We start from the raw sequence: 26,554 nt of genomic DNA, 5'->3' as shown, positions 1-26,554 counted from the left end.
TCGAGAAATCAAACATTCTAGTCTTGCTTACTTGTTTATGCTAAGGAAGCTGTGCGTTAAAGTTCACATTCAAATCAAACATTCCAAGGTTCTGTTTAGAGTCTCAGTTTACGAGCAGAGCAGTCAGCTTATAGCCATATAGTCTGACTATTCTGTTTCAAGCAGGTATAATTGTATTAAACCTTTCTAATTACAATGTATGATACATCAGTCCATCACATACATGATTTCCAGGTATTCCAGTCTATATTCTGTATGTTAACCCTTAAGTAAAAAACGGGATGTATAGTTTTAGTTTTCAAAGAAGCAGAGAATATGGAGACAGAATCATGTTTTGCTGTAATTTTTACAATGTAAAAAAAGTGTCTGTGTTCTGTGGTAACTATGTTGATAAAGAATGTATTTAGATCAAATGGTGATGTTATCTGATGCTGATGTCTTCTTTGATGCTCTCTACACTGTAGGTTTGCGGTTCTTGGTTCGCCTGTGCACTGACATGGGATTAAAAGAAGTTCAGGAATATGCTACTAAACTGAAGAAAGTGGAGAAAATGAAGGAGATAAGAGAGCAGGTAAGATATCTGCTGCTATTGCTTATTTGACTCTTCAAACTTTAGTGGTTAAAAAATTCAACCTAAATTCCAGTATAGTGAACACCAGTGTATTTTATGCGTTAACATTTGAGGAAAATATTGGCCACTCATTTGTCTTCAATAATTAGATGTGTTTTGTTTTTTGATTACTTTTTTCCTCAAAAACATCAAAATCTGAACATTATTATTTGGTGTTTTATTTTATTTTAATTCATAACTCTTTTTTATATATAAATCATTTATGATGCATTTACAATAGATGCAATCATGAAAGTAATTTAAGAACCAAGAACCTTGAGCAGAATCTTCTTTTTCTAAACAGAAGTGTCCCACAACAGTATCAACAGTATCAACTCTGGTGGGCATAGTCCACTTTATCCAAATGCCTGTTTATACCTTTATCTATGTCCCCAGAGTAATTTGGATAAAATGGATTCTTTGAAAAGAGATGAAGTACAACACTAGATAAAAAAAGGTTGTAATAAAAATTATGATTGTAAAGTGCAGTGATTTACTAGAAAATAATCAACTGTGTCTATGTATGCAAGTATTGTAAGTTGCTTTTTGAACTTAAGACACTGCTGGGTTATCAAGGATTTTAAAAAACAGCTGCAGCAAATAACCTGCTGTGTCAGGTGTCAGGTCTTTCACACCATGTGTGCCTTTGTTGGAAAGAACTGTCTGAACTTATGATCTAGGAATTGTAGTTATTTGGTGATCTTACCTGTACAGCCCATAACTGGCCAACAAATACTAACCAGTGGAGAAAAAAAGACCTTAGACAATAAAAATATTATTCCTTGAAAATGGCGACTTCCGGTTCATAGCACCCTTTCTGGGAGGGAGGGAGATTTGCAGCTCTAATTCCTTCTCTCACTGTCACACGTTGTTTTTAATGAGTATCAATAGTGTCTGTTGCAGTCTTCCCTGATCCCATAGCATCTTGATGCCATTTTGGTGGCAGGTTTCGCATCACCATTACGAGGGCTGTAAGTTTACTAACAAGCAGGCTTCCCTCAGACTCCTGTGGGTACTGACTGAGTGGTTTTGCCAGTAGCTTGCACAGGTGGGCATACCTGTACATTGCTACCTGCGGTAACTGTGAATCAAGTAGACCTGTACTGTATCGGTACCAATCTTGCAAGTGCCATGACCTACAGAAGGAGATCTCTCCCTTGTCCCCACCCAGTGCACGTAGGCAGTTGTGCCTCGGAAAGCCAGATGTGCCTGATGGGGACAAAGCACCGATGCTAGATGCCCCTTTTACACCAGGGCATACATTTGGTCCCGTGGTGGACGAGGTGCTGCAGCGCTCTCACCGCATGCAGGAATCCATGAAGGAGCTGGTTCGCCTGCTTTCCAAGTGATCGCCTGCTGCCAGAGGTGTTCAGAACCAGACTGTAATATTAGTCTCTGACCCAAAGGATTCCACAGTGGTGTCTCAGGAGGTAGCAGCTCTGCTGCAAAAACAGGCTATTCGCATGATAGACCCCTTCCAGTTGGAGGAAAGGTTCTACTCCAGGTTCTTCCTAGTGCCTAAGCAGGATGGTGGCCTCAGACCAATTCTCAACCTCAGACAGGTCAACCTGTTGCAGTCAATCAGGCCTGGCGACTGGTTCACCACGGTGGACCATTTGGCCTCTCCCTAGCTCCCCATGCCTTCTTGAAGTGCATGGAAGCTATCCTGGCTCCATTGAGACTAAAGGCATGAGAGTGCTCAATTATCTGGGTGACTGGCTCATTTGTGCCCAGTCTCCAGCATAGGCAGAGGTCCACATGGAACTTTTAACCTTCAAGGCTTTACGGTGAATCATTCGAAGAGCCAGCTCACGCCTTCTCAGACAGCCTCCTAACTAGGAGTTTGCTGTCCACTCTGTCGGACGGCAGAGTGCAGAGAATAGCCGCTTGTTCAGAGCTCTTTCAGCTCAACATAGCGCTCCCAGTAGGGACGTTCCAGAGTCTTCTGGGCTTGATGGCAGCAGCTTCTCAGACCCTTCCATTGGGTCTCCTGTGTGTCCGCCCTCTGCAGGCTTGGTTCAACAGCAGGGTTTTTCAGCCAGCATTGAACCGCGACTGCCTATTGACAGTGTCTCATCACTGTCTAAAGGCACTCTCTTGGAGGAAACAGCCTGCCCATCTACACCTCGGCGTAGCGCTGGGCAGTGTCACAAGAAGGAAGTTGTCCCCACGGACGTGTCCAGCTTGGGCTGGGAATGGCAGGGAGGGGTATGGTGTGTGGAACCCACCTTGGCAGGGTCTCCACGTCAATGTTTTGGAGCTTTTTACCTGGCCTTGCAGAATTCTTTGCAGGAGGTTTGAGGGAGACATGTGCTTGTCCATACAGACAGCACAAGTGGTGGCTTACATCAACCACCAGGGTGGACTCAGGTCAGCCAGTATCCATTGGGTGGTCCGCAAGCTTTTGTTCTGGGCACATGAGAACCTCCTCTCACTGCGGGCAGAGAGGTTCAGGAGAGCAGAGTTGGATCTCTTTGCCTCACAGGAATCAATCCACTGTCCCCTCTGGTTCTCCATAATAGGAGGCGGGGACCTGCTGGCAGTAGATGCCTTGGCACACCACTTGCCTATGCCTTCCCACTGCTTGCCCTGCTCCAGCTGTGTCTGGAGAAAATCAGTAGCCCCTTATTGGCCCAGGAGACTCTGGTTTTCAACCCTGATGCAGCTCCTGAGAGGCCAGCCGTGGAGACTGCCCAAGCACCGTGACCTGCTCAGTCAAGCAAGGGGGACCTCATGGCATCCCGACTCATCGAGCCTGCAGCTCTGGGTCTGGCCCCTGAATGACTGCATTTGAGCCAGCTGGGTCTGAACAATAGGTTTATTGACACCCTACAAAATGCCAGAGCAGCGTCTAAGCGTTCCCAGTACGGGTAAAAGTGGGGCGTCTGTAAATAATGATAAGGTTAGATTGCTGTGTCCCCATCTGATAGACAGATGGAGGTTATAGTTTTTAGTGGCTGTCTTTCACTGCAGATGTTGTTAATAAATCTGTTTAGATCATACAGTAAGTAAAGTACAACACATCTTGATGTTTAAACTATGATAACCAATATGTACTGTATATAAATTCAGATTAATTCACACATTAATCACTTATTATGCAAAAATTAACTCTCTCTCTCTTATTTTTATTTTTTGTTAATTTTAACACAGCGTGTGAGGTCTGGCAGAGATGGCAGTGCCCGTGGCCACAGAGAGGGCAGTGCTAGCAGTGGTGAGTATGACTGAGACTGCAACATTTACATTTGTCATTTTTTCAAGTTGTACTATATAACTTGAGAATATAAATTCCCTTAAACGGACTGTGGTATATGACTTGTGATATTGAATGTTTCTTGACATACCTTCATATTCCTTCCACAGTTCCATATTTTCATCCACAAAAAACTCACATCCTAATTTACAACAGGGAAATACGCACCTATGCAAATACAAAATATTCCTAGTTAGGATTACAGATATATATGTTTTACTTGCTCAATTTCACCATTAAACCAAGACCAGAGGAAATGAAGCTTCAATTTACATACTCAAGGAAAAGAGCTTACCCTTGCTATTAGTTTTTGTAGTTCTGTGCATTAAGCTAAAATAATAATCATATATAACTTTTATTTTGGTAAATATAAGACCATGTAAGTAAATATACCATATATTTTAAGAATGTATTTGTAAGAAAGCAGTGTGTCACCAATATTAAAAAAAAATGAAGTAATAATATTTGAATTTGCAGGGTTATCATGGATTACAGTTAGTTTTTTTTTTTTTTTTTAATATATGTATATAATATATTGTATTGCTGTACAATGTTGCCTCCTTCAGACAAGGTCACATACTTTTATTTATATATGTTTCTACCAATGGCATCAGTTACAGTGATTTATCTTTTGCAAACCAACAACTATTCAAATACTCTGACTCTTAAATGGATATCTGAATATGGAAACTCAGAACTAGGATTTTTCTGTCTAAATATTTGCAACTTGAAGAACAGAGAATATTTATCTTACTAGATAAAACTCTTATTTTCATTTAAACAAATCTCAGAAACTATGGTTCTGTTGTCTACCTAAATACTTTTATTTCCTGAACATTTTTGTTTGTTAAATTAATAAGTTCCAGTTGTACCATTAGTTGTAAGTTTACAAAGATTGCAAGGAGCTAAATCTGTCACCATCAACCTGATTTCTGACTTTACAATGTCTAATGCCCTATTAGCTGATGGCGATAGATCAAGTAAGCGAGACCCACTAGTTTACTAGCGGTGGGAAACTAAGGTAGTTTGCACTCAGTTGAAAAGCAGCCTGTGTTTTAGTAAGAACTTTTTGTATTATGTAGTTTATATTCCTGTGTCAAAGAAATCTAAATCCAAATGTTTTGCTTTTATATATTTGCACAAAACGTCAATGTGTAGGATCAAACCCTCCCAGCATGTCAGCCAGCAAGCTGACCAATGGTATGGATCATCGTAGAGTACACTAGTTAAAGAAAAAATAAGCTGACTTTGCATGTAATGAAGGAATCCACTTGTCCTGCACCCAATCCTGTTTTTTTATATTGAATGCCTTGAGATGCCTCATGTTCAACATGTCTGCAATCTGAGCAAACCAGCTCCTACTAAATTTGCTCTGAACTGATAACTTATTAGAGGAGTTATACAACCACTAAAGTCTGAGCTGGGTCCTGATCACTCTTGTACAGAATGAAACGAAAATATAAATATACAGTAGAATAATACTGAATTAAGATTCAGATCTTTTTAGTATTTTCTAAACCTTTATTTTAGTGTTATAGACAAAAAATGACTGTCGGATGCAGTTAAAAAAAATAGAATGAGTTCTGTAATGGATGACAGTTGAGGGCTTGCAGTCCATTCAAAATTGCTAATTTACTAAAATAACAATGTTGACTTTGCTAGTCTCTGCTCATGTATGTTTTCTTCTTGGCTCATTAGTGAAATACAGAGGCAGCAACCACCCAGTTGCAATAACCAGTTGTTTCCCAAAAATCTTTCTCGGGCAGTAACAGGAGACTTTCATTATTTTCCTAAGTTGAGCCAGTACAAGCCGTGCAGGTGTTGTTTTTGTGAAGGCAGCTGGAATCCTCATGTGACTGGGCGTATATTTATACTGTAGCTGTCAAATGTGAAATTAAAAACATTTACAGAGTAAACCTATACTGTTGCCCCAATTCTAACCCTGGTGTACAATTTTGTGCAAGGGCTTACCTTACACAGATCGGGGAATGAATAGTTTTGTGCAGCACTGCACTTTCCTATACACTCTCTTGCTAAATGCAGCATAGTTTTCTTATGTAATTGACATCTAATTAAATCAAATCAAATTTTATTTGTATAACACCTTTCATAAAAAAAGCTAGTTTGTAGCACTAGAGCACTTAAACGAGTTTAACACAAAAATATAATCATTATAATTTAAAAGGACAAAACGAAAATGTAGTTTAGATTGTAAAATAGAAAAACTAAGCTAGAAAAGCAATTTTATAAAAATATGTTTTCAATTTTGACCTAAAAACATTTCCTAATTTAGGAGCTTTACAAGAAATGGCCCTTCCTCCTATGTTATTTGTATTCACCCTGGGAATAACCAGCAGCCCCGCCTACTGTGATCTAAGAGTGTGGTAAGGAGTATACAGGATCTTAAAATAAATTCTAAATTACACAAAGAGCCAGTGCAAAGAGGCCAAAACAGGAGTAATAGGTTCACTTTTCAGAAATCTAGCGGCAGTGTTCTAAATGAGCTGTAATCGAGGCACCATGCATTTTGGGATCCCAGAGAAAAGTGCATTACAATAAATTCCAGATAAAACGAAATAATAGGTCTAAGTTTAGCTATATTTCTCAAATGATAAAAAGATACTTTCGTAACTTTCCTAATATGAGTCGAGTCAAAGATTACCCCCAAATTTCTCATTTCTAATTTTAGTTCTGATGAGAGACTGCTAAAGTCTAACACAAGTAATCCCACATTTTTTAGTTGGTTCTGAGAGCCCAACAGCATAAGCTCTGTTTTATCGGAATTTTACATTAACAAGTTCTGAGACATCCAACACTTGATGTCTGCAAGGCAAGCAGCTAATAACACTGCAGCAGAAGTATTTCCTGGCTCTAAAGATAAATATATCTGAGTATCATGAGCATAACAATGGAAGTTCACTCATGTCTGCGGATAATGTCACCTAAAGGTAACATATATTACGAAAATAACAAAGGACCTAAAATGGAGCCCTGTGGAACACCACAGACAACTTCAGACAATGCCGATTTCACCTCCCCAGTAGAGACGAACTGAAACCTATCGGAAAGATAAGACCTGAACCAAGATAGGACACCTCCTGACAATCCCACTGAGCTTTCAAGAGCATTCAATAAAGTGGAGAGGTCCACAGTATCAAAAGCAGCACTTGGATCTAGGATAATTAAAAGGATAAATAAAAGGAAAGCAGAGCTTATCAACAGATCATTTACTACTCTAACAAGGGCAGCACGAAATCCAGATTTCATATACGCTATTAAGAGCTAGAAATATGTATAATTGATTGGCAACAACTCTCTCTAGAACATTATCTAAAAATGGCAGATTGGAGATTGGCCAACAATTATTAAGGACTTTGAGGTCCAAGTTAGTTTACTTAAGCAATGGCTTTACCACAACTACTTTAAGTGCTAAGGAAACAATAATGGAGGAAAGTGATCCATTTATATATATTTTTTTAATGTGAGTATTAATAACACCAAAGAGAAAGGTACAAAAACATTTCATTCTGTTATCTGAAGGACCCTACACTGCTCCCTATAAGTTTTGTTGAAGCATTTTGAAATATGGGCAAAATACAAAACATTCTTTCACCTGAGTGATTTTGTGAATTAAGAGCTTTTGTTAAAAAAAAAAACACAATACATGGTTTAGATTCTATGGTTTAAAAAATACTAGGAACACCTTTATTATATAAATGAATCACTGTCAGAAAATTCTGATCCACCAGAAACAGACACCTTAAAAACTCGATACTCTCCCTCCACCGTCATGATTTTTGTGAAGTACCTCATAACAAACACTATAGGGAGTGCATTGTATTACTTTAAAGGGGGAGTACACTAGAAATCCTTAAAATTGACCAAAAACATGGAAACATGTCCGGAAGCTGTACCATATGCTTACAAGACTTAAGCAGTGAAAATCCTGTTTGTGACGTAATCCCGTAATAGTGCTTTATAGGTTGGTTGTTTTATAAGAAAGGCTATAAAAAATACTGAAGCTATTACAAATAAATAAAAAAAACACAGCTATTGGCAATACATAAATAAATACATAAATAACACAGCCCTTTGCACAGCACAGATATTTTTTTCATCCTTTTACACTTTTGTTATCTTGGTCTTTGATGATCGGATAGCCGATTGCTTTGAGATTAGACTTTTCTGTGCCTTAGCTATAAGATGCAATACACTGTACACTAGTCTTAACTAGCATCTATCCTGGGTACCTACCAAGGACAAAAAATGTCCCGTTTGTACACCCCAAAATCTATAACAATTTGCATTCATTGAGGAAGATTTGTTTTCAAAGAACAAAAACATGAAAAAGAAAAACAAACTGTTGGTTTCACAAATTTGTTCAAAAAGACAAATACAGGGTATAACATCAGTCCCAGGTGGATTAGCATCTACTGGATCACCATTAACAACTTTATATATATATATATATATATATATATATATATATATATATATATATATATATATATATATATATAACCACATTCTATTGGTGAGAGCCTTGCACCATCCCTGCAGAATGCGGATTCAGGTACTTATTATTAGTCGTAGTAGGGTGGACGAACAGAACTTGATTGGGTTCATCCCCTATAATAATAATAATAATAATAATAATAATAATAATAATAATAATAATAATAATAACTTTATTTATATACACCTTTCATACTAAAAGCAACTCAAAGCTCTTTACAAAGAAAATACATTTAAAATACAGAGAAATTAAACATGTCTACTAAAGGAGAGAATTTAAAAAATAATTAATAATTAGTACAGAAGTGATAAAAAAAAACAATGTAATACAAGCTAAAAGAAAACATTATTTTAACCATTGGAGGCAGCAGAAACAAAACACATTAAAAGTACATTCAATTTAAAAAGGCTATGTTGTAAAAATGTATCTTGTTTTAAAAGTCTTGTTTTAAAAATTGCCATTGAGGGTACATCTCTGACAGAGGATGGCAGTGAGTTCCGCAGTCTGGGAGCATTATAACAAAAAGCAGCCTCTTCTTTCCTTTTGCGCTTTACCCTCGGAACACAAAGTAAGTCTCTGTCAGCTGACCTCAATGTACACGCAGGCTGATATGGAGTTAACATCTCAATTAAATAGTCTGGTGCCTGGCCATTAAGTGCTTAAATGTTAGTAATAGAATTTTAAAATCAATCCTATAATGAACTGGAAGCCAGTGCCGTGACGCCAACACTGGAGAAGGACAGTGTGTGCGTGTCGTCAATTCAGAAGTTTTGAAATCGATGTGAGATTATCCCAGTTATCATCAATCACTATATATATGTGTGCCGTGAAAGTATTTGACCCCTGTCTGATTTACTGCATTTTTGCATATTTTTGACACTGAATGTTATCAGATCTTCAACCAAAACCTAATATTAGATAAAAGGGACCCTGAGTGAACACATAACACAAAAATTTGATACATATTTCATTTATTTATTAAAGAAAGTTATGCAACACCCAATGCCCTTGTGTGAAAAAGTAATCGCCCCCTTAGACTCAATAAGTGGTTACGCCACCTTTAGCAGCAATAACTGCAACCAAACGCTTCCTGTAGTTATTGATTAGTCTCTCACAGCACCGTGGAGGAATTTTGGCCCACTCCTCCATGCAGAACTGCTTCAACTCAGTGACATTTGTGGGTTTTCGAGCATGCCACAACATCTCAATGGGGTTTAGGTCTGGACTTTGACTAGGCCATTCCAAAACTTTAAATTTCTTGTTCTTCAAAGGTCCTGATGCAGCAAAGCATCCCCAAACCATGACACTACCACCACCATGCTTGACTGTTGGTATGAGGTTCTTACTGTGGAATACAGTGTTTGGTTTTCGCCAGACATAACGAGGCCCATGCCCATGAATCCCATTTTTGCCTAGTGTCTTTCTGATGGTGGAGTCATGAACACTGACCTTAGCTGAGGCGAGAGAGGCATGCAGATCCCTGGATGTTGTTCTAGGGTTCTTTGTGACTTCCTGGACGATTTTAAGCCTTGGTCTTGGAGAGATTTTGGCAGGACGGCCACTCCTGGGAAGATTCACTACTGTCCCAAACTTTCTCTATTTGGACAATATGGCTCTGACAGTGGTTCGGTGGAGCCCCAGAGCCTTAGAAATGGCTTTGTAACCCTTTCCAGACTGATAGGCATCAACAACTTTTTTCCGGAGGTCTTCAGGAATTTCTTTTGTTCGTGGCATGATGTGCCTCTAAAACTTGTGTGCTGACAACTTCAATCTGATGGTAAGGGCCAAAGTTAGTCAGATTTATATTGGGCAGGGCTGGCCCAAATCAGGCCGGTTGTTAACCAAAGTACTCAGCTGACCCTAATTATCCCTTTTAATTGGGTTGAGTTAACTAGGGGGGGCAATAACTTTTTCACACCTGAAGATTGCATGTTTGATTACCTTGCACACCAAACAAATGAAAGAAGCACCAAACTTTGGTGTCATTTTTTCTTTTCTCTCAGACTCCCTCTGTATACTACTACAACCCACAAAAAAATCTGACCAAATACAATGTGAAAAATGTGCAAAAATGCAGAAAGTCAGACGGGGCAAATACTTTTTCACGGCACTATAATATATATATATCTATATATATATATATATATATATATATACACAGTACTGTGCAAAAGTTTTAGGCAGGTGTGAAAAAATGCTGTAAAGTAAGAATGCTTTCAAAAATAGACATGTTAATAGATTATATTTATCAATTAACTAAATGCAAAGTGAGTGAACAGAAGAAAAATCTAAATCAAATCCATATTTGTTGTGACTACCCTTTGCCTTCAAAACAGCATCAATTCTTCTAGGTACACTTGCACAAAGTCAGGGATTTTGTAGGCATATAGTCAGGTGTATGATTAAACAATTATACCAAACAGGTGCTAATGATCATCAACTCAATATGTAGGTTGAAACACAATCATTAACTGAAACAGAAACAGCTGTGTAGGAGGAATAAAACTGGGTGAGGAACAGCCAAACTCAGCTAACAAGGTGAGGTTGCTGAAGACAGTTTACTGTCAAAAGTCATACACCATGGCAAGACTGAGCACAGCAACAAGACACAAGGTAGTTATACTGCATCAGCAAGGTCTCTCCCAGGCAGAAATTTCAAGGCAGACAGGGGTTTCCAGATGTGCTGTCCAAGCTCTTTTGAAGAAGCACAAAGAAACTGGCAACGTTGAGGACCGTAGACGCAGTGGTTGGCCAAGGAAACTTACTGCAGCAGATGAAAGACACATCATGCTTACTTCCCTTCGCAATCGGAAGATGTCCAGCAGTGCCATCAGCTCAGAATTGGCAGATAACAGTGGGACCCTGGTACACCCATCTACTGTCCGGAGAAGTCTGGTCAGAAGTGGCCTTCATGGAAGACTTGCGGCCAAAAAGCCATACCTCCGACATGGAAACAAGGCCAAGCGACTCAACTATGCACGAAAACACAGGAACTGGGGTGCAGAAAAATGGCAGCAGGTGCTCTGGACTGATGAGTCAAAATTTGAAATATTTGGCTGTAGCAGAAGGCAGTTTGTTCGCCGAAGGGCTGGAGAGCGGTACACGAATGAGTGTCTGCAGGCAACAGTGAAGCATGGTGGAGGTTCCTTGCAAGTTTGGGGCTGCATTTCTGCAAATGGAGTTGGGGATTTGGTCAGAATTAATGGTCTCCTCAATGCTGAGAAGTACAGGCAGATACTTATCCATCATGCTATACCATCAGGGAGGCATCTGATTGGCCCCAAATTTATTCTGCACATGACAACGACCCCAAACATACAGCTAAAGTCATTAAGAACTATCTTCAGCGTAAAGAAGAACAAGGAGTCCTGGAAGTGATGGTATGGCCCCCACAGAGCCCTGATCTCAACATCATCGAGTCTGTCTGGGATTACATGAAGAGAGAGAGAAGCAACTGAGGCTGCCTAAATCCACAGAAGAACTGTGGTTGGTTTCTCAAGATGTTTGGGCCAACCTACCTGCCGAGTTCCTTCAAAAACTGTGTGCAAGTGTACCTAGAAGAATTTATGCTGTTTTGAAGGCAAAGGGTGGTCACACCAAATATTGATTTGATGTAGATTTTTCTTCTGTTCACTCATTTTGCATTTTGTTAATTGATAAATATAAACTATTAACATGTCTATTTTTGAAAGCATTCTTACTTTACAGCATTTTTTCACACCTGCCTAAAACTTTTGCACAGTACTGTATATAGTAATATTACTTTTTGTCTGCTACACGTCTGTTCTAAAATATTTATATAATATGTTTAAGAGAGCTCTAAAGACACTACAAATATTATGTAGTGGGAAATGTGGATGAGTAGAGTAGCCTATTGTAGATTTACTACCAGCATTTTAAAAATGTACTGTACTAAACATTTTGATGTAGATGGTATTTTAGCTGCTGGTGCTGGTATTTTAGCTCTGTTCATAGATTTAAGGCTCAGAATTGCGGAAGCTACTGTTTGTAGGAAAACTTGTATACCATATTCCTTTGAATTTAAGACACCCTCGAATTTAAGACGCAGCCCAACTTTACCACCCTCAATTTGAGGAAAAAATAAAACTTCAAATAAATATGTGTTTACAAAGCTACAACCTCAATTATGCTTAAAAACAGTGTTGCTGTAGATTAACCACAGAGTTTGTTTATTGTGCTGCTCACTGTATAATACTTAAGATGGCGTCTCTGTCATACACATTGTGGCAGTCCTAAGGGCTTTTCAAAACGCAGGGTGTGGCCATAGTTGGTCATCATCTGTTGGATAACACAGGGGGAGACCGCTGAATTTAAAACAAGAACCAAGAACAAACTCAAAAAGTTACCTGTCTGGAGTCTGAACAACTAAAAGAAAGGAGCAGCACATTCATGTAAACAAAATCAACTGCATATAAGTGATGCTGTCAATTGTTTTGTTTCATGTAGCAGCTGCTACAAATTGATATTTTGTTTTGTTTAGTTAAGAACTCTGTGGAGCTAGCTTGTTTGTGTCTGGTGATTTTTTGAGAATTATATCGTTTGGATATTATTGATATTATTTGACATAAATGAAAATTTAAAGAAACAAGGTGTTATGATGACCTATGTTCAACTAACTATCAACAAAGGGAGTTATCATATAGGGGTTCTCATTTCCACCCATTTTTGCTAAACTGGAATAGATACATTTTTCTTTTTGTGTTTTTCTGTGTATGTGTGCATGGGGCAACCGCCGACCGTCACAACGTACCACCACTCACTGGCATCCCAGTAACCCAGCAACCACAACAGCATTGAAGTACTGTGGTATTGCTTGGCATGTGGAAAAATACTGGTGTCTGATCAGCATTTCCGATCTGTCCAAGCTGGTACTGTTTGTTAGAAATGCTGAAATTGTAAACGTTTCTCTTGGAATTCCTTAGGAAGCTTGGTTTGCCATTTATAAGTAGTAAAAGTCCCGTTGCTTCTTGTGTATTTGGGCAGGCGCCTTTGTTGTCTTTTCTCCGCAGTCAGTCATGTTGCTGTTTGTGTACTCGGATAGTCACGTCTTTTGTTGGCAATTTTACACACGCACATCACTATACTGCACTCAAATTTAAGACACAGTGTATGTTTGAGAAGCAAAAAATTGTTAAAGCGCGTCTTAAATTCAAAGGAATATGGTGTATTATATATGTACGTGTTTAATAGATTTATAGTAAATTATATATATATATATATATATATATATATATATATATATATATATATATATACATATACAGACGTGCTCAAATTTGTTGGTACCCTTACAGCTCATTGAAATAATGCTTCATTCCTCCTGAAAAGTGATTAAATTAAAATTGCATGCCTTTGGTATGTCATAGAATAAAGCAAAGAAGCTGTGAAAAGAGATGAATTATTGCTTATTCTACAAAGATATTCTAAAATGGCCTGGACACATTTGTTGGTACCCCTTAGAAAAGATAATAAATAATTGGATTATAGTGATATTTCAAACTAATTAGTTTCTTTAATTAGTATCACACATGTCTCCAATCTTGTAATCAGTCATTCAGCCTATTTAAATGGAGAAAAGTAGTCACTGTGCTGTTTGGTATCATTGTGTGCACCACACTGAACATGGACCAGAGAAAGCAAAGGAGAGAGTTGTCTGAGGAGATCAGAAAGAAAATAATAGACAAGCATGGTAAAGGTAAAGGCTACAAGACCATCTCCAAGCAGCTTGATGTTCCTGTGACAACAGTTGCAAATATTATTAAGAAGTTTAAGGTCCATGGAACTGTAGCCAACCTCCCTGGGCGCGACCGCAACAGGAAAATTGACCCCAGATTGAACAGAAGGATAGTGCGAATAGTAGAAAAAGAACCAAGGATAACTGCCAAAGAGATACAAGCTGAACTCTAAGGTGAAGGTACGTCAGTTTCTGATCACATCATCCGTCGCTTTTTGAGCGAAAGTGGGCTCCATGGAAGAAGACCCAGGAGGACTCCACTTTTGAAAGAAAAACATAAAAAAGCCAGACTGGAATTTGCTAAAATGCATATTGACAAGCCACAATCCTTCTGGGAGAACGTCCTTTGGACAGATGAGTCAAAACTGGAGCTTTTTGGCAAGTCACATCAGCTCTATGTTCACAGACGAAAAAATGAAGCTTTCAAAGAAAAGAACACCATACCTACAGTGAAACATGGAGGAGGCTCGGTTATGTTTTGGGGCTGCTTTTCTGCGCTTGGCACAGGGTGCCTTGAATCTGTCCAGGGCACAATGAAATCTCAAGACTATCAAGGCATTCTGGAGCGAAACGTACTGCCCACTGTCAGAAAGCTCTGCCTCAGTCACAGGTCATGGGTCCTCCAACAGGATAATGACCCAAAACACACAGCTAAAAGCACCCAAGAATGGATAAGAACAAAACATTGGACTATTCTGAAGTGGCCTTCTATGAGTCCTGATCTGAATCCTATCGAACATCTATGGAAAGAGCTGAAACTTGCATTCTGGAGAAGGCACCCATCAAATCTGAGACAGCTGGAGCAGTTTGCTCAGGAAGAGTGGGCCAAACTACCTGTTAACAGGTGCAGAAGTCTCATTGAGAGCTACAGAAAACGTTTGATTGCAGTGATTGCCTCTAAAGGTTGTGCAACAAAATATTAGGTTAGCGGTCCCATCATTTTTGTCCATGCCATTTTCATTTGTTTTATTATTTACAATATTATGTTGAATAAAAAATCAAAAGCAAAGTCTGATTTCTATTAAATATGGAATAAACAATGGTGGATGCCAATTACTTTTGTCAGTTTCAAGTTATTTCAGAGAAAATTGTGCATTCTTCGTTTTTTGTGGCGGGGTACCAACAAATTTGAGCAAGTCTGTGTGTGTATGTATATATATATATATATATATATATATATATATATATATATATATATATATATATATATACACACACACAGTCAAAAATTGTTTAGCAAATAATACAAGGATAGTACACAGCGCTTTCTTATGGAATGTTTTTTTTTTGGTATTTGTGTAATGCTTTTTGTTTTGTTTCCCGTGGTGCTTCAACACAAACTAAAAACTTTGTGGAAACCCAGTTTGAGAAAGCAGTAAGATATCGGTAGTCATGCAAGGCCAAACTGGAACTCAGACAGAAGACGAAGATTACCTGTAGTATGGTTTCTTTGTAGGATGATGAACTCCACACAGAGTGAACTCCTGTTCTCCATGTTGCCTGGTCAGGAGGAAAAAACTGATCATTGATATAATCATTTTTGGCTCCAAAGCCTACGTATAACCAATCATTGTCCTAATTTCAAAAATAAGAACAGTAAAGAAAAGAGTGGAAAAGAGGGTGGGATATAGGTGTGTGGAGTTCATCATCCTACAAAAAAAACATATTACAGGTAATCTACGTCTTTTTACCTCGACTGATGAACTCCACACATTGTGAACCTATACCGAAGAATTTAGCAATATGGTGGTTGGTAGAAGTTAGTAGAGGAAGATACAGAGAAAATAGAGTTAAGTAGGCTGAAAATAAGTAATAGCGCTAATAAAGATCTCAGAGGAGGCCCAGGTAACAGCGTGGCAGATGTCCTGTATTGGGCATATTTTGGTTTTGCCCCTATATTAACCCTACCTTACCCTATGGGCTTTGATGGATCCTGAAATGGTTTTTCATATTCTTCCAAAGCTGCAACAGAACTTGATGCAGGATGAGATGCAGATTAAAAATGTCTGTTTGGAGACGGATATGCCCTGGTTTTGTGATCCCTCTACTGAGATCACAGTCACTAGAAATGCGGTGCCATTTTTCTTTCCTCTAGCAAGGATCTGAACTGTGGTAACCTAAATAGTTAAATACCGACTGAGGCTCCCTTAGCTCCCTTAGGTGGTAGCCCTCCCCAGACATTAACCACCCTAGGGTGGGACCTACAGAATGACATCTCCAGTCAGGTAGCATGTTGGAGATTGCAGCAATGTAAACATTTATGTAGGGTAGTGTGACAGAGACAGAATGATTCTTGGTGATAAATCTCCCCCTGACCTGTGAGGGCACTGTGTTAAGGGAACAGAGTACACTGTACTGGATGACCAGCCAATTCATTCCCAGGGTTAGGTGGAAGTTGGTCATCTAGAAAGGGGGCAAACGTTACACTACGTTACACTAAATCATCGATCCGGAAGGGAAACTATGTGGCAGCCATGGATTGGAGGAGCGGTTGCAATCGTTAACCAAGGGGGCATGATTGACGGTATATAAGGGGACGTAGCGAGGTGATCTGTTCCTTTCTTATGGTTAATGCTGAACTGGAAGGAGAAGCTGTTTTGTTATCGTGAGTGTTTTGTTTGTCTTGTCGTGTCTAAAATGCTTGTTGTTATTAGACGGCTAACACGATCCGAAGCTGTCGCTACAGGCCAGCACAAAAGCCGGACAACACTGCACTTGAGTCGCGATTAATTGTATTTGCACCACGAGCACTACAGCACTCTCCATCGACTTGTGATCGTGTTTGTGTTTATTGTTGGATATTATATATCGGGACTATTATTTTGGGACTGAACCCGTGGATTAAACAGAGCAATACACCACGCTGTGTATTTACTGTTATCACTTATTATTTACTGTTGTCATCAGACTGTGGATTGCAAATAAATAAACCAATAAACTTTGCCACAGGTAGGTAGAACCCTTGTGAAACAGGTAGCCGGGGTATGATAATAAATGTAGACAGAAAGACTCCAAGTCGTGCAACGATCTTGGAGTCTTCCGCACCCGAGGATGACTTTCGCACCCGTGATCTGAAACCTGAAAGTTTCCTCCCTTTCATTTAAAATGTATTTATTTATTTTTCTTCACCAGGTAGGTTTTGTACGTGTTCAGATAGCTGTACCTTCAGTCTTCAGGCAGCTAACATGAACTGCAAAGGAGATTATATTATTTTTTTTATTTATTTCTTAGCAGACGCCCTTATCCAGGGCGACTTACAATTGTTACAAGATATCACATTATACAGATACATTATTTTACATACAATTACCCATTTATACAGTTTTACTGGAGCAATCTAGGTAAAGAACCTTGCAACAGTACAACAGTAGTGTCCCCCACTGGGGATTGAACCCACAACCCTCCTGTCAAGAGTCCAGAGCCCTAACCACTACTCAACACTGTGTGCTCCCATTGACTAGAAAGGTTGCAGTGTTTTCGGCACAGTGCGAGATTGACAGTTGGAAGTTTGTCTGTTTGTTGGGAAGTTTGTCTGGTTGATTGGAAATTTGCAGGTCCGTACAGCCTTTCGTATTAATGAACTGACAAATTAATGAATTATTAGCTGAATTAACAAATACATTTATGAATTACTGTATGAATTGACAAATTTATGGACGAATTGCTGGACAAATTGACCAATTCACGAATTGACAAACAAATTGACAAACTAACGGCTGGATAGTTTTGGCACAAATGGTGCTCCATACATTCAGGTAGCGCCTAATAAAATAGGCCTACTTCTGATTGGGCTTGTCCAACCCAAATGTAGAGGCCTAAACTGTGTATCCTAGAAACGCGCTGACTTTGTTTATCTACCGTACTAGCACTAAAAGAAGCGCACTCTCACTCACTCAAGGTTTTAATGCAAACCGGCAACAGGAGACTTCAAACTGGATTCTAATTTGATGCAATATGTAACTGAAGCTCACGAAAATTAAGGACAGATGATCAATAATTGATACATCGATTAACTGTTGCACACCTACTGTTAACCCTGTAAAGACCGTGATCATGTATATGTTACGGTTCATTTGTAAAAATCGGTAAATCTATAGATTAATCAGTAAATGTATAGATTTACTGCCCTATATATATATATATATATATATATATATATATATATATATATATATATATATATATATATACATACTGATGCACAATGAAAACGCAATAGTCTGGACTTTTACATGAATAGCTCATTGGGCTCATACATAATGTTATTTACATAATGTTATTTACATTTTAAATAGTGAGCAGATAGGTTTGTTGATTGTTGAGTAGTATTGAGTAGTATTGTTGAGTAGTATTGTTCCTTGGGAACAACAGTATTGTTCCTTGGGATAATAAAATACTGAGCTCAAGTCATGTGATTTCATAAAAACACCAGGTGCTCAGTGTTTGGTATTTGAGTTGTTACTATTGCCAAAATTAGTTTACGAAGAATCTGTTTAAATAGCCATTCGAAAAGACATGATTTAACGCAAGAACAGCGAAAGATATGACCATGTCCCTGTTAAGTAATGAAGATCACCTGATTGCTATCAGCATGATTGAAGGCAGACTGTCTGTGAGAGAAGTTGCCCGGAGAATGAGATGTTCTGCTTCAACAATCAGCAGACTTGTCCAGAGAAACCAGGAAACCGTCTCTGTGAGGGACAGGCCATGTCCTGGATGGCCGAGGGTCAACACACTGGCCCAGGACCATCACATCCGACTGATCCCTGTGTAATCGTTTTCAGACTGCAGTGGCTACAGCATGAGAAATTCCAGGAAAAAATAACCCGCTCATCAGCAGAAAGACTGTAGCTGACAGTCTGCATGAAAATGATTTGCATGCTCGGAGGCCGTTCAGGGGTAACATGGTGACAGCTGAGAGACAAAATCGTTGTCTTCTGTGGGCCAGAGAACACCGGAAGTGGCGGCAGAGAGACTGTGGAGTGTTTTATTCACCGATTGAATGCTGTTTGGCCCTTGACAGACCTGATGGAAGACAACATGTGTGGAGACGTTGTATGCTGACTGTTGCGTTGTTCAAGCCAACCGGTGGGGTGGTGGAAGTGTGATGACGTGGGTAGGAATCTCCTTTAACACAAGAACGCCTTTGGTGCAGATTGAGGGCAACCTTACTGCTCAGCTATACATTGAGAAAGTCCTTGAGGCAACAGTTTTTCCGTTGCTGCAAGCGAATCCTGAAGTGTCGATTTTACAGCAGGACAATGCAAGATGACACAGCGCTAGGATTACAGTTGCATGACTTCAAGAAAATAATATCGAGGTCTTGCCGTGGCCAGCTTTTTCTCCTGACCTGAGTCCAGAACATCTGTCGGAACAAATCGCCAGTGCCATCCATCCACAGGAGACAATCACGACCAGCCAACCTTCGCCAGCTGGCTGCAGCTGCACAGGAAGAGTGGCGGAACATCCCACAGCAGTCTGTCCAGAGGCTGATCAGGTCTATGCGTCAACACTGCCAGGATTGTGTTAATGCTCAGGGAGGTCATACCCGATACTAGCTTTGTAATGTTTTCATTTTGACAGTGTGTCATGTTTCATACTGAAAACGTATCATGACACTTTGATCTGCGTTTTTGTTCTCATTTTCTGTGATTTTGTTTGATATCTATGTTTAAAATATTTCATTAAATCCATTAGACCTGAGTGTTGCGTTTCTTTTGTACATTAGTATATTTTAAAACACATGAGACGGAATAAATGTTCTAATATAATTATGTAATGTATCGTCCTCGCCTCTTGCTATGTTCAGCTACATCTACAAGGGACATTTTCTGGACCTGTATCCGGGACAAACGCCGCCACTAACTTTATTAAAGTCAACAAATGCTTCAACGTCTTCTCACATAATCCCAAAAGTTTATTTTACTTCTATCATAGTTTTTGATTCCAAATAAAACCAGGAAAGATGTGCACTCATTTTACATAAAGCGAAAGACAAGGAAAATTGTTAGAAATAAAACCAGAAATCTGTCTCTAATATCACCATGTGCTGAGGTTTATTTCTTTATATTTGGGGACAAAACATTGGCACAAAAATCAGTATAATCCACGGTATACCATTTGTTTTTCAATTAAGCTACCTGATGTTACTTTATTTCCGAATTCATTTCAAACAATGGCTGCTGTATGCATTCACTAGCACCTCTTTGGTTATTTTAAACATGTACCTGTGAGCAAATAAATGTATAGATTTACCAGATGTCCTTGGTTAATTTAATACATTGACCAGTAAACTGGTAAATCTATACATTTGCCGGTTACTTTGTAGATTGACTGATGAGCTGGTAAATCTATACATTTACTGATTAATCTATAGATTTACCGATTTTTACAAATGAACCGTAACATATACATGATCACGGTCTTTACAGGGTTAACAGTAGGTGTGCAACAGTTAACCGATGTATCGGTTATTGATCATCTGTCCTTAATTTTCGTGAGCTTCAGTTACATATTGCATCAAATTAGAATCCAGTTTGAAGTCTCCTGTTGCCGGTTTGCATTAAAACCTTGAGTGAGTGAGAGTGCGCTTCTTTTAGTGCTAGTACGGTAGATAAACAAAGTCAGCGCGTTGCTAGGATACACAGTTTAGACCTCTACATTTGCGTTGGACAAGCTCAATCAGAAGTAGGCCTATTTTATTAGGCGCTGCCTGAATGTGTGGAGCACCATTTGTGCCAAAACTATCCAGCCGTTAGTTTGTCAATTTGTTTGTCAGTTTGTCAATTTGTTTGTCAATTCGTGAATTGGTCAATTTGTCCAGCAATTCGTCCATAAATTTGTCAGTTCATACAGTAATTCATAAACGTATTTGTTAATTCAGCTAATAATTCATTAATTTGTCAGTTCATTAATACGAAAGGCTGTACGGACCTGCAAATTTCCAATCAACCAGACAAACTTCCCAACAAACAGACAAACTTCCAACTGTCAATCTCGCACTGTGCCGAAAACACTGCAACCTTTCTAGTCAATGGGAGCACACAGTGTTGAGTAGTGGTTAGGGCTCTGGACTCTTGACCGGAGGGTTGTGGGTTCAATCCCAGGTGGGGGACACTGCTGCTGTACCCTTGAGCAAGGTACTTTACCTAGATTGCTCCAGTAAAAACACAACTGTATAAATGGGTAATTGTATGTAAAAAATAAATAAATAATGTGATATCTGTATAATGTGAAATAATGTATAATGTGTATAATGTGATATCTTGTATCAATTGTATAAGGGTGTCTGCTAAGAAATACATTTACAGTTCCGGGTATGTAAAATACAATGCGAATATCACAGTCATTTAATCAGTATAGTGAAAATAAATAATATTGAAGTCATATAAATAATAATAAAAATGTACAGCTGCAGCAGCAATTAAAATAAATATATGCATTCTACGCTGGTGTTTCCTGTTATGTGTTGTAAACTCATCTCTTCACTGAACCGCATCTCAACCACGTTTGCTCGATTTGTTAGGTCTGCGCTATGAAGCAGCAACGAATTACCAGTGATTGGTTGGTTATGGACTGGAGAGAGAGCCGAGTAAATAGTGATAGTGTGACAGCGGTGCAGGATTTAGTATTTTTTAATTTGTTTTGTTAAAAGTATAGGTAAACTTAAGCAAAACCACAGACGTATTACAATATATTGGACGTAGGTGAGAAAACTATAAAGCCGGAGATGAAACGCTCCGATCCCAAAGGTGCTCCAAAAAGACAAGCTTATGAGGAAAAGGCCAAACGAGTGTCATCTGATTCTGGCTGAAAAATTTAGTTGACAGAATATTTAGTATACAGAAAGCTGGTCTCGTCTTTGTACACTTCAGTCAGCAATCAAGTAGAATAGCAATGCTCCACAGAAGCAGCCAAAGTGCAATTATCAGTGAATCAAATTGTTCAAGAATTCGCTCAACACAATCGGCCATAACGAGCCAACGAGTGCAGCTGGGAGAAATCAGTTTCAGCGGGTTATGTCCATTCAGCTCCTGATGTAGCTCCCTGTATTCATCCTGGCGTTTAGCAGAATGTGCAAACCAGTTGTAGCTTTCTATACACGACATTACTCGACATTACTAGGAAGACTTTGCATTGCTTTGTGGGCAACAATATCGAGTGAGGTTTTGGGTTTTAAGGCCACTAAGGTTCAAAAACTCAACAATAGCCTGTGCTATGTCATGTGCCCTAGCTTGTGGTAATTCAACCATACCAAGGTACGTGCTGACAAGCTTCTTACTTGTGCAACTGTAGTACTTTATACAAATGCAAAGGAGTTTATGCACTGAAATGTCAGTAGATTCATCTACAAGTAGAGAATATGGCAATGTACCAACATCATCAAGCAGCTGCTGTTTAAGAGTGAGTTAATTAAAACAGTACATTTAGTTCTATGCATACGAAAAGCCCCTAATTCTTCCTTAAGAATTTCTCCGTATTCGTCAACGGCGTTTATCGATGTATTTGTAGCTACGTATGTTGCAGTTATGATTTCTCGATGTTTCTGGTCGTCTGATATTGTCCCCGATCCAGTGCTTGCTGTTGTAAAGGCTGTTATTGACGGTGTATACGGAGTACAGCGTGCACAGTGTTTGTTTCTCCCTGCGTGTGTTTTCAAGTCATGGTAATGAGCACGAAGTTCTAGTTTGCAGTATTTGCACCGTGCTTTTGATTCATCTGTCATAACAGGGGCGATCCAACTTTTTAACTCTGGATCAGACTCCCATTCTTTCCTGTACATTTTTTTGTACTGTGACCATTTACCCATCTTGCAGTTTGGCCTAACTGATCTTTTTTAAACGGTGTCGGCCTGTGGCGTGAAGGCGCGTTGGAAATGCAAAGCTCAAAATCCAGTGTACGTCATATCCTTAGAGATCCTGATGAGGTCTTACTGTTAAAATGTTAGATGCTTAGCAACAGTGGTGAAAACAACAAAGGGGTGTGTTCATGTAACGTTTCCCTCGTTTTTCTTTTGTATTTGTTATGTTCTAATTAGTGTCCAATGTAGTAGATCCAGCGTCCGTCAGTTCTGGCAGATTCTACTGTGTTTGCTGAAGCGGTTTTCTCCCACTGCTAATTAAAAATAAATAAATAAATAAATAAATAAATAGCCAACTAGCTAAATATTTTATTTGTGTCATCTGTGTCAGAGCTTTGTGGTCGGCAAGGTGACACGGCTGAGAGAATTTTTTTCCTTTTGCATTTCTTTTTTTTATAATCGGAAGTGTTCTAATTTGAATATAAGTTGTGCCTTTTTGTTTAACTATTATGCACAACAGTGTTTTTAGTTATTGGATCTGTAAAAAAAAAAAAAAAAAGATTTGTTCTTTGTTTTGAAAAATAAAACATCAGTGCATTGATTATCGTTGATAAATGCCTATACAATAATCGAATAAGAAATGAGTTTGCCAATTTGCACCACTAGTTAACAGGTTTAATATATATATGGAGGAATTCTCCATAATAGGATTCTGTGGAATCTGATTTCTGATGTCTACAATTTTATTTTGAAAATAATTTAAGAAGTAATTGCAGCTAAAAGAGGAGCTAATGTTAGGGTGGAGTATTAGGGGGAGGATTTACTAATTTATCTAGGGAAGCAAAAAAAAAAAATTTAGGATTGTTTTTATTGGTTTAGATTACATTAGAATAATATGATGATCTAGCCAGCGCCAGGGTCTTCCTATATTTTACCTGATGGCTTTTCCATGCAAAGTTTAGATTCCTTCCATCTACGTTCCAATTTACAACTGTCATATTTCAGTTTCAGAGTCGTATCATTAAACCATGGTGAGCTTTTAAAAGACACTCCAAGTTTTAACTGGCGCTACAGTATCTAAGATACCAGTCAATGAGGTGTTGTAGGTGTTAACCAGCTCATCTAATGATAAAGACTCAGTAAGTGGTAATGAACTCAATGTGTCAACATTTTTTACAGCAGTTGAAGAATCAACTACCCAAGTTTCAATTGGCTCAATCTCAAAGAATGGCAAGGTGATCAAAATAGCGAGAGTAGTTTTTGAACAACTAAACCACAAGAAATTACTAGATCTAAAGTATGGCCACGATTATCTGTAGGACTGTGCTTTAACATGCTGGACCTAATCTAGAGAATCCAGTAACCTAAAAAATTCAGAGTTGGAATCAGATTTAATGTCAACATGAATGTTAAAATAACCCAATGAAATAATCCTATCGTAATTGACAGACAATATAGATAAGAGATCACTAAATTCCGTTGAAAATAGCGACTTAGGTGGGCGATATAACTACAATATGAATAGGTAATTGGTTATTTAAAGTTAAAGCTAACAATTCAAAAGATGAATAACCTTCAACAATTTCCTGTTTGATTTTATGTTCAGTGGCAAGTCCAATGAAAGGCAGTTTAATCCCATCCGAATCTATAGTGGGGCCCCACCCTCAAATAAAAAATGTGTTTCTATCAAAAAGCTTTTCATAACCATACAGTAGCCCCTCACTAAACCGGATATGTCTGTCCGACATTAAGAGGTGTCGGGTTTAAAAATAAATACAGTAAAATCGCACACACATACATTTCTAGTGTTCAATGTATTTTAAATGTATAAATCATTGCGCTGAAATAACACTCATGTTTTTGGGTAGGCCACACATTACATTATGAAAAAATATATAAATCTGTACAGTACACCTATACAATATGCAGTACAGTAGTAAAAACAAATGAACAACTCCTAGTGCACTTTCTTTTTACTTTACTTAGACTGTAGGCTACCGGTATGGTAACACAAAATAAATCATGCTGCTGCATTGTACAAATTGGTGTACAATCCAAATAAAATATTATTTAAAATTGAAACACTTTTTTTTTTATTTAATTATTATTATTATTATTATTATTATTATTATTATTATTATTATTATTATTATTATTATTATTATTACCATTGACAAGTTACGATACTAATTTGTATTATCATGAGTAGCCTATAATCCAAATGTATACTGTCCACAGTGCTAAAAGATGCTCAGAATGAGCTGGAGGGGTTAGCGGCACATGTGTGCAGTCTATTGCTTCCAACACGTTTAGGAAAACCAGAAATATCATAGAGATTTGTTTTCAAGGCTTGTAAGTACACCCTGCATTTAGGGAAAAATAGGTATTTGGCTGTTCGCCTCAAAAAATGCATTGAGCACCACTGGCAATGCACGAGAAAAAGCGGACTGGGAAATGCCAGCAACAATTGTGACTGTTTAAAACATGGTTTCAAAAGTTCTTAAAAAATTGTAAGTGTCGAAATTGTCTGCAGCTTTCATATATCTTATTATAATATTTAAAGAACCCTGATCCAACCCCTATTTGCAAATTTATACAGGAGTGTCTATAATTACATATTAATCTATGCTTGAACTGCAAACAGAAACTGCTGCCGCAAAGCATTCCCTAAAAAGTCGCAAATAGCATTGCTCCTGTCTAGTACATTTCACCCAAGACTTCCGACTCATTTGCAACTGGTTTGCGACTATTGCGACAGGCGCAACACTTTAGTAAACCTACCCCAGAGTTCTAACATTAAATAAAGCCAGCCGTCAAGAGCATGTGATTGGGCAGAGGTAATAGGGATATGAAGATTACTGTAACACACACCTCTGGGATTGCTAAATGCTAACCAGTTATTTATGAATACCAACCCTTGCACACACCAGCCAGCTAGCCAAGTATTTAGAGCCCTTATTCTATTGAACATTTATTTCATCCCCTTTACCAATAATAGGTAATAAACCTAACAAAACAGTTCTGTTCCTTGTGTCATTTGTACCAACATCTACAATGACCACAGGCTCTTTTTTATAATCATTTAATAATGTGTGCACTCTTGATTCAATGTCCTTGACTTATTATTATTATTATTATTATTTATTTCTTAGCAGACGCCCTTATCCAGGGCGACTTACAATTGTTACAAGATATCACATTATACATTATTTCACATTATACAGATATCACATTATTTTTACATACAATTACCCATTTATACAGTAGGGTTTTTACTGGAGCAATCTAGGTAAAGTACCTTGCTCAAGGGTACAACAGCAGTGTCCCCCACTGGGGATTGAACCCACAACCCTCCGGTCAAGAGTCCAGAGCCCTAACCACTACTCCACACTGCTGCAGGGAGGAAGGTAACAACCCTGTTAAGGGATCTTTACAACTACAATCACTGTCGACAGCATATTATTGAATCACCTAACAGCACCTCACTGCTGTTTTCATACATCACGCTGTCGTCATTGCACAGTGCCTGAAATCTGTTAGCTAAATCAATCTCATTTGTATATCAACTGCTTGGTCTCGGTCTCGTCCTCCCCTTCATAATTTTTCTTAGTCACCGAGCC

General features: G+C 38.5%; 1 protein-coding gene across 3 annotated transcripts in view; it reads left to right on the top strand.

Annotated features, from left to right (window-relative positions):
* ift88 (intraflagellar transport 88 homolog) overlaps nt 1-26,554 on the top strand; it is a 115,248-nt gene that overhangs the window by 78,504 nt on the left and 10,190 nt on the right. For all 3 annotated transcript variants that reach the window (XM_034011769.3, XM_034011768.3, XM_059028763.1), the window contains 2 exons: nt 465-571; nt 3,764-3,824. In XM_034011769.3, coding sequence (XP_033867660.3) covers nt 465-571; nt 3,764-3,824 — 168 coding nt within the window. The remainder of the gene's footprint in view (nt 1-464; nt 572-3,763; nt 3,825-26,554) is intronic.

The sequence above is a fragment of the Acipenser ruthenus genome, chromosome 8 (assembly GCF_902713425.1).
Source record: "Acipenser ruthenus chromosome 8, fAciRut3.2 maternal haplotype, whole genome shotgun sequence".
NCBI lineage: Eukaryota > Metazoa > Chordata > Actinopteri > Acipenseriformes > Acipenseridae > Acipenser > Acipenser ruthenus.
The sequence above is the reverse complement of the archived record's forward strand: the minus strand, read 5'-3'. Positions and strand labels throughout refer to the sequence as shown.